The sequence below is a fragment of the Podarcis liolepis genome (assembly GCF_965112155.1).
Source record: "Podarcis liolepis genome assembly, chromosome: 3".
Classification (NCBI taxonomy): domain Eukaryota; kingdom Metazoa; phylum Chordata; class Lepidosauria; order Squamata; family Lacertidae; genus Podarcis; species Podarcis liolepis.
This window is the reverse complement of record NC_139557.1, coordinates 109,447,633-109,461,443: the sequence shown is the minus strand read 5'-3', so window position 1 is coordinate 109,461,443 and position 13,811 is coordinate 109,447,633. Positions and strand designations below refer to the sequence as shown.

Sequence of the window (13,811 nt, the reverse complement as noted above, 5' to 3'; positions counted from 1 at the left end):
TTGGGCTTGTGATGTCTGTTTACGCCAGCGCTAACATCTCCATGTCCATGTCCTTGCATGTGGGGTTGGAGCAAAGTCAGCATCCAATTTACCCTCAGTTTGCCTCCTGAAGAGTAGGAGATGCTGGAGGTAGGAGTAGGAGATGCTGGAGGTTTCTCCACAGCAAGAGGTGTATGATTGGGGTGCCCAGTGCCACAGGGGCATAACACTCCCCTGTCAACCTGCTTGGTCCCTCTCCTGGACCCAGGTCTCCATTCTTTGGGCTTCTGACCTCCTTCCCAGGCTCAGACACTTATTGGGGTCCTGACTTCACTTCTCCCATCCCACAAGAACACTCTCTGGTGTCATCTACATCCAGCTCCTTGAGCTCCATCAGGATCTAACCATTCCTGGCACTCCATGAGACTCACGGCGCTTCCTAATTTGCACTTCCTGAAACAATATGGGAACTGAAATGCAGCTATCCTAAAAAGCTGCCTTCTGGCAAATCACACCATTGGCTCATCTAGCTCAGCAAGGCCTACACTGACTGGCAGCCGCTCTCAAAGGTTTCAGACAAGGGGCCTGTCCTGTGTGCTGGGGACAGGGATGGGGGAATCCATCTATTTCACTTTCTCATTTTTCCAATCTTCAGCTGTCCATCAGTCCTTATGCACTGGTTTGGAAAGCGAAAGTGGAGAATTAAGTCCTCATGAAAACCCATCAGTATCTTAACGTGACTTTCTCCTAATATACAGATTTTTTAATAGTTTTAGCCTTTTCGCAAAGCAGTCTTCCCTAATATAATCCATATGGTGTTATTTTCCCCAGTATATAGGCACATCTATGCATACTTTAAATCGTATGAAGTTTCGTACACATTGGTCGACTGGAGAAGTGCTCTGCAAAATTAAAAAAAAATGTGAATTTTGATTGGTGGCTGTGTTTCATTCCACATACAGTCATACCTCTTGTTACGTTTGCTTCAGGTTAATTGTTTTCATGTTGCATCCCATGGCAACACGGAAGGCAACCCAGAAAGGGTTACTTCTGGGTTTCGCCACTCGTGCATGTGCAGACGCTCAAAATGATGTCATGCGCAGAAGCGACGAATCATGACCCGTGCACGCGCAGACGCGGGTTGCCTTCCGCTCATGTTGCAAACGGGGCTCCGGAAAGGATCCTGTTCGCAACCAGGGGTACCTCTGCACTGTGTATTATTTTGGAGAGTGTGGATTAGGTAAAGTCTCCTTCAAATGCAAATTGAAGAGAATTTGTCTCCCATTCCTGGCCTTCCCTTGTGCTCATCCAGCATTACATCAGCTACATCACTCTGGGATCATGTTTTGCCAACCATATATTCTGTTAGGGGTATGTGAGAAAAAAACAGAATAAAACAAGTGAATCACAGACAGAATATATAGATATTTCAACAAGTCAACTATTAGAATAAAAGCTCATGCTGAAGTCATTTTGGGGGGAAAGGGGGGGATGAGCAAGGTGGCATCAGAATGTGTTCCTATGAAGTTTAACATTGTCTTGGCATGAGATTTTAATTATCTTTGTCCAAAACGTGAACTGTGCTAATTACTTATCAAGCTATGCTTAATACATAAATATGTTTTGTTCCCCCCCCCTTGTATTTTCAGGGTATTTTTCCTCACCAAAATAAGAATCATACCAAAAGGAGCTTTCTTGGGACTCGATGAAGTTGAAAAAATGTATGTACCTCCATATTCACTCATTACATCTGTAGAATGATGTAGAAGGCTATTTTTGGTTTGGGGTTGTTTTTCCCCTCTCTTCCCTAGACCTGCCCTGTGCTTTAATTAAGCTATCAGCTCACCGCTCCCATAGGAGCCTTCTCTTCATTCACTTAAGGACTGGGGGGGGTGAAGGAGAGTTCGCAAAGCCAATCTTCCAAAGCGGCGTTGCCACAATTACATCTGTGCATCCTTATGAGATAGGTTTTTCAATAAGGAGTTGATTGGTGGGCACTTATGAAGCAAACGGAATAAGAGATCACAAGAGAAGAGCAGAATCTGTAAGGCGACTTAAGGGCTGGTTCTTCTTCATGTGGTGGCACTGCGGTCTAAACCACTGTGGCTTGCTAATCAGAAGGTCAGCAGTTCAAATCCCCACGACAGAGTGAGCTCCCGTTGTTCTGTCCCAGCTCCTGCCAACCTAGCAGTTCTGGGGCACCCAAAGTAGTTGCACTGGGAAGTACAGTGGTGCCTCGCAAGATGAAATTAATTTGTTCCGCGAGTTTTTTCGTCTAGCGAATTTTTCGTCTTGCGAAGCACGAAATCCCATAGGAATGCATTGAAATTCAATTAATGCGTTCCTATGGTCAAAAAAAGTCCAAACAAAGCCAAATTTGGTACAACAAGAGTTTATTAAGTGCTCTTTAAAGTCACACATACTGTAAAGAGCATTTCAAAAATTGAAGGAACAATAAATTAAGTTTCTAAACATGACAGAAAAACATTTAAAAATCAACAAAGTGTACAGTACATTTTCTAAGACTCTGGGGGACAACTCGAAGAAGGTTCCTCTTCCACTCTTTCCTTCAGAAATTCAAATCCAGAATTTTTTTAAAAAAAACAGCAGAGTGGCCCAATGGTCACAGAAAATCATAAAAATGCAGAAAAAAACCACACAAGCTTCCAGATTCTTGGAAACCCCTCCTCAGCTGTTCCCCCAGCCACCCACCACACAGAAATTCAAATCTAGAAATTTTTTTGAAAAACAGCAGAGTGGCCCAATGGTCACAGAAAATCATAAAAATGCAGAAAAAAACCACACAAGCTTCCAGATTCTTGCAATCCCCTCCTCAACTGTTCCCCCAGCCACCCACCACACAGAAATTCAAATCCAGAATTTTTTTAAAAAAACAGCAGAGTGGCCCAATGGTCACAGAAAATCATAAAAATGCAGGAAAAAAACACACAAGCTTCCAGATTCTTGCAAACCCCTCCCCAACACCAAGTCCTTGAATTCCAAACACCCCAACCCAAAATCCAAAACCCCCCAAAAAAAGTTTTAAAAGTTTAAAAGAAGTTTTGGAAAAGCTTCAAAAATCACCAAAGTCTTCAAAAACCTCAAAAAAGGCTACCACACCGCGTTCTATGAGTTGTTCCTCAAAGTCAAGTCGCAACTGTATTAACGGTGTTAAGAAAAAGGAAACAAACTTGCAAGATGTTTTCGTTTTTCATCTTGCGAAGCAAGCCCATAGGGAAATTCGTCTTGCAAAGCAGCTCAAAAAACGGAAAACCCTTTCGTCTAGCAAGTTTTCCGTCTTGCGAGGCATTCGTCTTGCGGGGCACCACTGTATTAAATAGAGACTCACCGATCCAACTGTCCATTGTGAAGGGTCCGGGGCAGGCGGTGCATAGACTGACAGCTGTCTTAAGCATATGATGAGGCTGAACCTGCACTCCTTCATTCATTCAGGGGCGGTGTGTTCCATTTTGCCCCCCTCATTGCCGCCCCACTGCTGGCACCGTGCGTCTCTCACCTACCTTGCATGGCGGTTACATGCCAAGGAGTGTGGTGGAGTCTCCTTCTTTGGGCTTGACAACCATATGTCAGGAGTGCTCTGATGGTGTTTCCTGCTTGGCAGGGGGTTGGACTCGATGGCCCTTGTGGTCTCTTCCAGCTCTATGATTCTATGATTCTAGTTCCTGAGAACCTCAGGAGGTTGAGTGCCCTTGCACCCAGGTCCTGCTTGCAGGTTTCCTATAGGCATCTGGTGGCTCTTGTGAGAACAGGATGCTAGACTAGACGGGCCACTGGACTGATCTAGCAGGCCTCATTCTGTGTCCTTGGCAAAGACTGGTACTAGTTCAGTTGTGGAGGTTGGGCCATGCGGGTGAACTTGGCTCTGCCCCACCAGCCGGACTTCTTATTTACAGCAAGTCTAGGGGAGAACACTGGCTGTCAGCTTCTTCCTAAGTCTCCATGTTTGCCTTTGTAGGAACCCCTTAGAGAGGAGGTTGGAGACAAAACTAGGATCAGTTGACTTTACCTGCCACTGGCAATTGGCTGTAATAATAATAATAATAATAATAATAATAATAATAATTTATTTATTTATACCCCGCCCACCTGGCTGGGTTTCCCCAGCCACTCTGGGCGGCTCCCAATAGAATATTAAAAACACGGCAAAACATCAAACATTGAAAACTTCCCTAAACAGGGCTGCTTTCAGATGTCTTCTAAAAGTCAGATAGTCGTGTTTTTTTCTTCTTACCGAGAAGGCCCTCTGCCTCGTTTCCTGTAACCTCACTTCTCACAGTGAGGGAACCACGAGAAGGCCCTCGGAGCTGGACCTCAGTGTCCAGGCAGAATGATGGGGGTGGAGACGCTCCTTCAGGTATACTGGGCCGAGGCTGTTTAGGGCTTTAAAGTCAGCACAAGCACTTTGAATTTTGCTTGGAAACATACTGGGAGCCAATGTAGGTCTTTCAGGACCGGTGTTATATGGTCTCGGCGGCCGCTCCCAGTCACCAGTCAAGCTGCCGCATTGTGTATTGTAGTTTCCGAGTCACTTTCAAAGGTAGCTACACGTAGAGCGCATTGCAGTAGTCCAAGTAGGAGATAACTAGAGCATGCACCACTCTGGCGGGACAGTCTGCGGGCAGATAGGATCTCAGCCAGAGTACCAGATGAAGCTGGTAGACAGCTGCCCTGGACACAGAATTGACCTGCTCCTCCATGGACAGCTCTGAGTCCAAAATGTAGCTCAGTAATAGAGTACCTGCATCGCATGCAGAACATCTCCAGCATCTCCAGGTAAGACTAAGAGAGGACAGAGTCTGAAATCCTGCCAGTTAGTGTAGATAGCACTGAACTAGGTGGACCAAATGCAGCTTAGTATGTTCCTGCCTTTAGTCTCCACCCTTCCACCCTGCAAGTCATCCTTGTGGGCCAATACTGGCTTGTTCGTTTTTGCTGCAGATCCCTTGCCTCCCAGCAGGGCTCATGGAAGCATGAAGATGACTGCTGAGCCCACCTGTAAACTCTTTCTGTTGTTGTTCGTTACCTGCAGAAACCATATGTCTGCCTTGTATAAAGTGCGAAAAGGGGGATGTTGACGAGGGAGGAAGCTTGTGACAAAACTGACAAACACTGTTAGCGAAAGAGCAGCCGGGAGGGGGCGGGGGGGGAGAAGAAACACAATGCTAAGCAGGGGAAGTGGCTTTCATTTGAAAATATAGCGATGTGCTGTGGAAACTCTGTGGGGAAACAGTTTAAAGTGCGACAGCAATGAAAATAGGGGGTTGATGAATATGCAAACGAGACCAATCAGCATCGGCGGCGTCTGCAGATGAGAAGCAGCAATGAAATGTGAAATGGCTCACAAATCAAAAATATAACCCATAAAACATTCATTGGAAATATTCATGATAATGGAGGGGCACAAACTATATAATCAAGTGATATATTTGCATATAAAAAAGGAGACCCCCTTGTATGAGATTCTTCCACCTGCCTTCCCCCCACCCCACAATATCATACACACACACAAAAACCAAGATTAAAGTCAACGGTAGGCTATTTAAAGGAAATGGCTATTAGTAATATGATGCCTCCATGTGGTAAAATGTATTTTTCCTAGAGTATACAAATTAGATACTTCAATACACATGCGGCGCGCTGTGTTAGCACGAAGCTAGCGGGGAAAGAAATTCCCACAATGGATATATTCGCTGCAGAAGTTTAGTGAATTAAAAATTTCATGTCTGTGAGAAGGGAATGGATGACTTCAAACAGGCTCTTGAGGACCCCTCTGCAGGGCCTATCGACTGAAGAGAGAGCTTAATGGAAAAACGTCATTGTGCTGAATTTTGTAGGGGGAGAGAAAAACAACTTTTCCACAGAGGGGAAAGCTTTTGCATTGGTAAGAGATTCGAGCCTATCATCCCACAGGGTGTGGATCTGCATAAATGTAACGAGATCTGCACCGGGGTGCTCAGATACGGTTAAAGCTTGTGAATAACTAAGCCACTGCACATTGGTATGCGAGGTGCAGATCGGAGACGCTTTCAGACTGTCGCTCTTTAGCAGGTGGAATTCAGTCACATACCAGATAATTCAGGTGGTGCAATTCAGGTGGATTTGGCACTCTCGTGCAGTCAAGATGCTCCTCTCTGTCCCACCCCTAGGGGGGGGAAAAGAACCGGGCTTTTGGCAATAGGGAAAATGATGGAGAAATGTGAGCTATCTGTTCTAAATTTAGGTGGAAGAAAAATTGCCACGTCTCAGGGCTTGACCTGAAGTTCCAGGCATTTAGACCCTTTCTCGGTGTCTCCAGGGAAGGGGGTGAAACATGAATGGGGAACCAGTTGGTTGCCTTCCATATGTTTGTTGTTGTTGTTTAGTCATTCAGTCGTGTCCGACTCTTCGTGACCCCATGGACCAGAGCATGCCAGGCACGCCTGTCTTCCACTGCCTCCCACAGTTTGGTCAATCTCATGCTGGTATCTTCGAGAACACTGTCCAACCATCTCACCCTCTGTCGTCCCATTCTCCTTGCGCCCTCCATCTTTCCCAACATCAGGGTCTTTTCCAGGGAGTCTTCTCTTCTCATGAGGTGGCCAAAGTATTGGAGCCTCAGCTTCACGATCTGTCCTTCCAGTGAGCACCCAGGGCTGATTTCCTTCAGAATGGATCGGTTTGATCTTCTTGCAGTTCATGGGACTCTCAAGAGTCTCCTCCAGCACCATAATTCCAAAGCATCAATTCTTTGGTGATCAGCCTTCTTTATGGTCCAGCTCTCACTTCCATACATCACTACTGGGAAAACCATAGTGTAATGGGAATTGGGGTTGCTTGTGCGTAAACTGCAAACTGCTCCAAGCTAGTCGTATAGCTAAACCTTTCCCTGGTTTGACAGCCCTTACAACGCGACTGTCTTAGTCACTGGCAGAATCCGTGAGTGGGCGTCTCCTAAACTTCCTCCAACATAGAAATTCTTTGACGCCCAGTCTCCTCCTAGATTCTCTACGCGGAAGCCTTCTGCGCAGCGTGGGCGTGCCAAGCGGAGGTCCTGTGCTCTCTCCGCTGGTTTCACTGGCAGAGTCTCGGAGCCTCCCCTCCGCAGTACTCTCAGCCTCCCCTTTCTCCCTGGTGTCCCCTGGATTTCTTTCCCCAGTGGAAGCTCTCTCTCTCTCCTTGCTAGTTCCCTCCCCTGCATCATTGGAGCGTCTTACCTCTCCTCTTGCCTCTGATGGCAGTTCCCTGACACATAGCTTTTACTATACGGACCTTTGTTGGCAAGGTGATGTCTCTACTTTTTAAGATGCTGTCTAGGTTTGTCATTGCTTTTCTCCTTCCATATGTTGCTGGAGTCCAATTTCAAACATTCCTGGACCTTCGCCATGCTGCCTGAGACTGATGGGATTTGGGGGTCTAAGAACAGTTTCCCCAGACCAGGGTAAAGGGGCCAAAACCAAGGGGTTGGACTCATTTCTGCTCTTCTTGATCAGAGATTTTGCTGTAAGCTCTGCTTCCATCAGGCACCGGAGGTGCTAGACACAGCCAGCTTTTCCTCTAGCTAGATGCCCAGACCTTGAACCTAGGATCTCCTTGAGGGACAGCACCCATCCAGCAAACCTGAGGAATCTGTCACTTTTGCAGAGCCTTCAGGCCTTGATATTTGTGCTGCAAGATTAGTGGCTTCCATAACAGTTGACGGGGCTCCTAGGTGCCATTTCTATTTGGCTATCTTTCACCAACCCAAAATAGAAGGATGTTGCTTCTAATTCCTAGTTGCTCAATAGCCAGTCTCTTGGAGACAGAAAGATGATCTCATTGCAGATACACAGCTATGTGCTTAGTTAAGGGATGGGGAATCCATGGTTCTCCAGCTGTTCCTTGGGCTATCAGCTCCCTTCAGGATCAGGCACCATGGCCAATGGTTAGGGATGATAGGGTTTGTACTCCAACATCTGGAGGGCCACTGGTTCCCCCTTTCTGTCTTTGTCTAGTAGGGCTAGCACTCCAACTGTTCTGGGATAGGCCAGTCAGGTCTGTGTCCTCCAAATACATTGTCAGTGGCTGCAAGCAGGAATGCTAGAGGATTCCATCGCAAATGGAAACAGGAGCAGAAATTGCTGCAATTCTCATGCACATCCAAGGTCAGGAGTGGAAAGCACACAAATGAATAGGAGTGGTGTTCACTATCATAGGTACTTTAGTCTGCACACATTATGTAAATAGATATGTTGTTTCCCACAATGTTTTTGGCATTTCCCATCCATTGTGCTGAAATTAATTATGTAATGAATTGCATAATAAATTCAATTTGCCTTGGCCATAGCGGATAGCAAAACGAATGGTGTAGGTTGTAGCAAAATATGAGCCGAAGCAGTACTGATTGTAGCAAATGTAGGGTAGAATGGAAATTGCTTTTGCCCCCCTAGACCCATCCAGACTACAATAGAGATTAGACTCAACCGATCAAAAAACTTTGCTACATCATCTGGACATTGCAACATGGAGCCTAATCTGTCATCTAGCTAGTTTCATGGTGGTAGATTCCTGCAAAAATTGCTGACCCTGCCAAGGAAAACTTGGCCATGGAAGAAAGGTGGCCTGTTGTCTTTTGTGGGAGCGCAGCTGGCACAGCTTTGCCGTAATGAAGCCAAATTTTGGCAATCCAAGGCCTTGTGTGTGACTTCTGAAATCCACAATGGCCCAATAGCATCGCTTAGGTGTCTTGTTTGTTTCCTTTCCCCCATCCCTCTTCTGGCCTGCAAGTGGAACACCTGGCAGCTCGCTTTCTCTTGCCAAGGCCTATCAGTAGGAGAGACCTTGACTATTGTGATACCCTTACAGCTCCTTGAAGAAGTAATATTTTTTTAAAATGGAGCTGATCATTTGTTATTCCTGCCAATAACTCACAGCTGCTATCAAAGAGCAAAGCTTTTGCTTGGCTTGTTTTAAAACTTTTTGAATGAACAGACCAAGAGCGGTGCTCTGTAAAAATGGAGCTTATACATTCTTGGATCATGGTCTCCTCTTACTTGAGGTAAGATCCCAAAATGGGTTAAAGAAATATAAAAGTAAAATATTTACAATCTGAAGAATAGGGTGGGTCCTAAAATCACTCTCCCAGCATCAAAGGCCAGGTGAAGAGGAGTGTTTTCAGCATACAGTGGAGGCTACATAGATAATGAAGTCACATTGTTTTAATTACCTTAAGTATTGAACATGACAGGAAGTGTTGCTCTTCAGCAACACGGTGGCATGAGATGAAGTCGGCGGTGATGTAGTTTGCAAGGTATCAAAGGAGCGAGAGCATAGTAATCCTCTGAGTTTATCAAAATGATACCTAAATACATCCTCTGTAGAGTGTCATGTATATAAAGGTCAGTGTTGTTCATTGCAATTCTGTTTCTGGCAAGGGATAACACACAGCAACAGGAAATTTGGGCACATTTTGTCCATAACACGCTTTCTGAGAATTGTTCAATTTTTGAAGGCTGTATCTACAATCTAGTGTTCTGCCAAAGATTATGGGTTGTAGCCAAACTTAGTCAGAATAAAGGTAAAGGTACCCCTGACCGTCAGGTCCAGTCATGGACGACTCTGGGGTTGTTCGCTCATCTCGCTCTATAGGCCGAGAGAGCTGGCGTTTCTCCACAGACAGCTTCCGGGTCATGTGGCCAGCATGACTAAGCCGCTTCTGGCGAACCAGAGCAGCACACGGAAACGCTGTTTACCTTCCCGCTGGAGCGGTGCCTATCTATCTACTTGCACTTGCCATGCTTTTGAATTGCTAGGTGGGCAAAAGCTGGGACCGAACAACGGGAGCTCACCCCATCGCAGGGATTCGAAATGCCGACCTTCTGATCGGCAAGCCCTAGGCTCTGTGGTTTAGACCACAGCACCACCCGCATCCCTCTCCTAGTCAGAATAGACTGATTGAAATTAATGTAGTTGCATCCATTGCTTTCAATGGGTTGTCTCTTGAGTATGGCTTAGTTGGATACAGCCTTCCTACTTTTTACAGACCATTCTCCATCAATTGATGAGGAAAGCAGGTAGGAGAGCACCACTGATAGGCTTGTTCACACCTAGAACAAGACCCACCTCTTCTAGTTTTGATGTTATTATATATGATGATTGCATAGGAATGTAATGTGGTGGACAGTCAGACACTATGGGAGCAAGGGCTGAACCCAGTACTGTAGTGGCATGCTGCTAGATCAGGCTTCCTCAAACTCAGCCCTCCAGATGTTTTGAGACTACAGTTCCCATCATCCCTGACCACTGGTCCTGCTAGCTAGGGATCATGGGAGTTGTAGGCCAAAAAAAATCTGGAGGGCCGAGTTTGAGGAAGCCTGTGCTAAATGATGGTTATGGTGCTGATTTTGTACAACTGTTTTACAGTCGTGTTCACGTCCGCAGGCAAATTATTAGGTTGCCCTCTCCTTTATTCCTGGCTATTTCTGATCTGCCATGGCCTTTTAACAAAATCCATAGTATTGGTTCTGAAGCTGACCTTGTCTAATCATATCGATTGTGACCAGCTGAAGGCTAATTGGGAGACCAGTTGCTATGGCAATGCTTGGGTCATGCACCGAAAGAGACAATGCGGGGTATCTATGGAGGGTGGATGAAAACAATGTTGAGCTTTTGGAAACTAACAGATAACGCATTACGATCAAGTCTGGAGGGATGCAATGGTCAATGGGGCGTATTTTTATTTTCTCCCTTGCTGCCTCCGCCACCCCAGTTATTTTCCTTTCATTTTTCAAGTTCTTTAAATGATCTACATCTTCTGATCCAGTGAATGTAACAGCAACAACAACACCTTAGCCACAAGACGGTTTGGGGGGGGGGTGTTAAACATGGAGTTGCTGCACTTTCCGATTCAGCTGGCAAAAGGCAGGACCGCCACAATTTCTAAGTTTGGTGTGGGAGGTTGCTATAAATTAGTTTGTTAAGTGGCAAATGAGATTCAGCAACCCCTCCACCTCCCTTTTACCAGTCTGCGAGCCTGACAGCTGCCCTTCCTCCCCACTGAAGTGCAAGGGGTTGCAAACAACTCATAGCTTCCGATCGCTCCGGCAGTTTGGATTTGTCGGGTGGCATCTTCCATCAAAGTGACTGGACCTGATTTTCTAATGTGGATTTCAGTGGCAGCCTCCCTAATTTGGATCAGGACCATTGCAAAGGGTTAAAGCAAGAGTACAGAATCTCATTGGCTCCACAAGCCAAGATTCTTACCAGGATCTAGAGGCATGGGCCAAATTTGATGGGTAGTACCTGTCGCCCCTCAATGACATCACGTGATTGGGCGCTTTTAAGTTCTGAAGTTGCGGCTTCAAATGTAAGCTTGTTGGTGCCTCTCTGGTCCCTTTCACCATGGATGCTGGCTTATTATATGGTTGTATGCTCTGTGTTATTTTATTAATACTATTTGTAATGGTTCTAGGGGTTGCTCGTGCGTAAGCCAGTGCAAACACCTGGCTGGGTTGCCTGAGTGAACCTTTTCTGTCCGAATAAAAAAGTTCCTTCCAGTAGCACCTTAAAGACCAACTAAGTTAGTTCTTGGTATGAGCTTTCATGTGCATGCACACTTCTTCTTCGTATCTGAAGAAGTGTGCATGCACACGAAAGCTCATACCAAGAACTAACTTAGTTGGTCTTTAAGGTGCTACTGGAAGGAACTTTTTTATTTTGACTATGGCAGACCAACACGGCTACCTATCTGTAACTTTTCTGTCCAGACAGCCACTCTCTCGTGACTGTCTCAATCGCTGGCAGAATCCGTCAGTGGGCGTTTCTTAAACTTCTTCCAGCAAAGAAGCTCTTTGACGCCTAGTCTCCTCCTACTCTCTCTGCACAAAAGCCTTCTGCGCAAGGAGGGCGTAGGCAGCGGAGGACCTCTACTCTCCCCGCTGGTCCCCGGCAAGGAGTCATGGGACCGCCTTGCCGCTTCCCCCATCTGCCCCCCTTCTCCACTGGTGCTACGCTGATTCTCTTCCCCAGAAGATGGGCTGCCTCTCCCACTCCCGGGACGCTCTCTGGGATCCCTCTGGAGCTTGCTCTCTCCCTCCGGCACTGATGGCAGTTCCCTGACACTATTGCTAAGGGTTTGTCATGGCCCTTGGCTAGAAGGATAAATTTTTGAACTTAGAACTATATACCGCTTAACTATGATAGTCTCCAAAACTTTATCTAGATGCTAAGGATAGGAACAGCCGCACCTCTTGGTTGGAGGCAGTGCTTACCTACTCAGTGTCGATGTATACAGGCCTTGGTCCTGTATACCTGAAGGAGCGTCTCCACCCCCATCATCCAGCCCCGACACTGAGGTCCAGCGCCAAGGGCCTTCTGGCGGTTCCCTCGCTGCGAGAAGTGAGGTTACAGGGAACCAAGCAGAGGGCCTTCTCGGTAGAAGAAGAAGAAGAGTTTGGATTTGATATCCCGCTTTATCACTACCCGAACGAGTCTCAAAGCGGCTAACATTCTCCTTTCCCTTCCTCCCCCACAACAAACACTCTGTGAGGTGAGTAGGGCTGAGAGACTTCAGAGAAGCGTGACTGGCCCAAGGTCACCCAGCAGCTGCATGTGGAGGAGCGGAGACGCGAACCCAGTTCACCAGATTACGAGACTACCGCTCTTAACCACTACACCACACTGGCTCTCTAATTTGTAGTGGCGCCTACCCTGTGGAACGCCCTCCCAGCAGATGTCAAGGCAATAAACAACTATTTTACTTTTAAAAGACAACTGAAGGCGGCCCTGTTTAGGGAAGTTTTTAATGTCTGATGCTGTATTGTTTTTAATATTTGGTTGGAAGCTGCCCAGAGCGGCTGGGGAAACCCAGCCAGATGAGCGGGGTATAAATAATAAATTATTATTATTATTGAGGGAGAGAAGGGAGAAGACTGGAGAAATCAAGGAAAGGAAAGCTGTGCAGGACTAGGAAAGATGGAGAGAAGGGTATGCTGACACCGTGTGCCAAGAGAAGCAGCAGGGACCCTAAGAAAAGAGGGGTGGAAAGGGGAGCAGGCCATGGAAATGCACTGTTTCTGAATGCCTGTTGTTGGGAATAGCAGGATAGGAGAGCACTGTTGCGCTGATGTCCGCCTGTGGTCCAACCACTGGCATCTGGTTGGCCACTGTGAGAATTTGATGCTGGACTAGATGGGTCTCTTCTTGCGTGTTCAGACCCAGAAACCTCCCCCCCTAAATAAATTCACACTTGACTCAAATTTTGGTTTTGGTTTTTGGCAGAATTTAGGCCACAACTTTATTGATTACAGAAAGTGACTGGTTGCATAAGCTCTGGTTCGACTAGCTCCCTGCCATGCAGGTAGCGCTGACCCAGGGTTCCATCATAGGTCAGCCAAGGGTGAACACCTGGATAAGCGGAAAGCCGGGAACGGGCTATCTCCGCCACCCAAATGTCCCCCTGGACTCAGACACGGGCACAACAACCTCTCAGGGGTTGACCAAACCGTAGAGTCCCTGGATTCCTTTAACAGAATACCCTTCACATAGGGATGGCAAGAGTGTTCTCCCATCCCTATCACCTGAACCAGAGCCTATCTGCAACTTTGCAAGTTGTGACGATTTGCTATGTGGCAGGTGAAACCCAAATGGCTACAGCCAATCAGCCAAGTGGGGGAAATTCCTGCCGTGCCCCTGTCCCAACAACAGACGACACACGACTTCATAGCAAGGTCAAGCGCAAAGCCCTAAAAGTAGGGAGAGGTGGGCAGGTGTTCCGAATGCACGCACTGAAAGAGGAAGCTCTGGGTCACGTGCATGGGCATAAATAGGTCCCTCGAACCATTTGGACTGAGTCCCAT

General features: G+C 46.7%; 1 protein-coding gene across 2 annotated transcripts in view; it reads left to right on the top strand.

Annotated features, from left to right (window-relative positions):
- FSHR (follicle stimulating hormone receptor) overlaps positions 1–13,811 on the top strand; it is an 86,958-nt gene that overhangs the window by 33,298 nt on the left and 39,849 nt on the right. For both annotated transcript variants that reach the window (XM_083494364.1, XM_083494365.1), the window contains exon 2: positions 1,629–1,700. In XM_083494364.1, the coding sequence (XP_083350490.1) occupies positions 1,629–1,700 (72 nt within the window). The remainder of the gene's footprint in view (positions 1–1,628; positions 1,701–13,811) is intronic.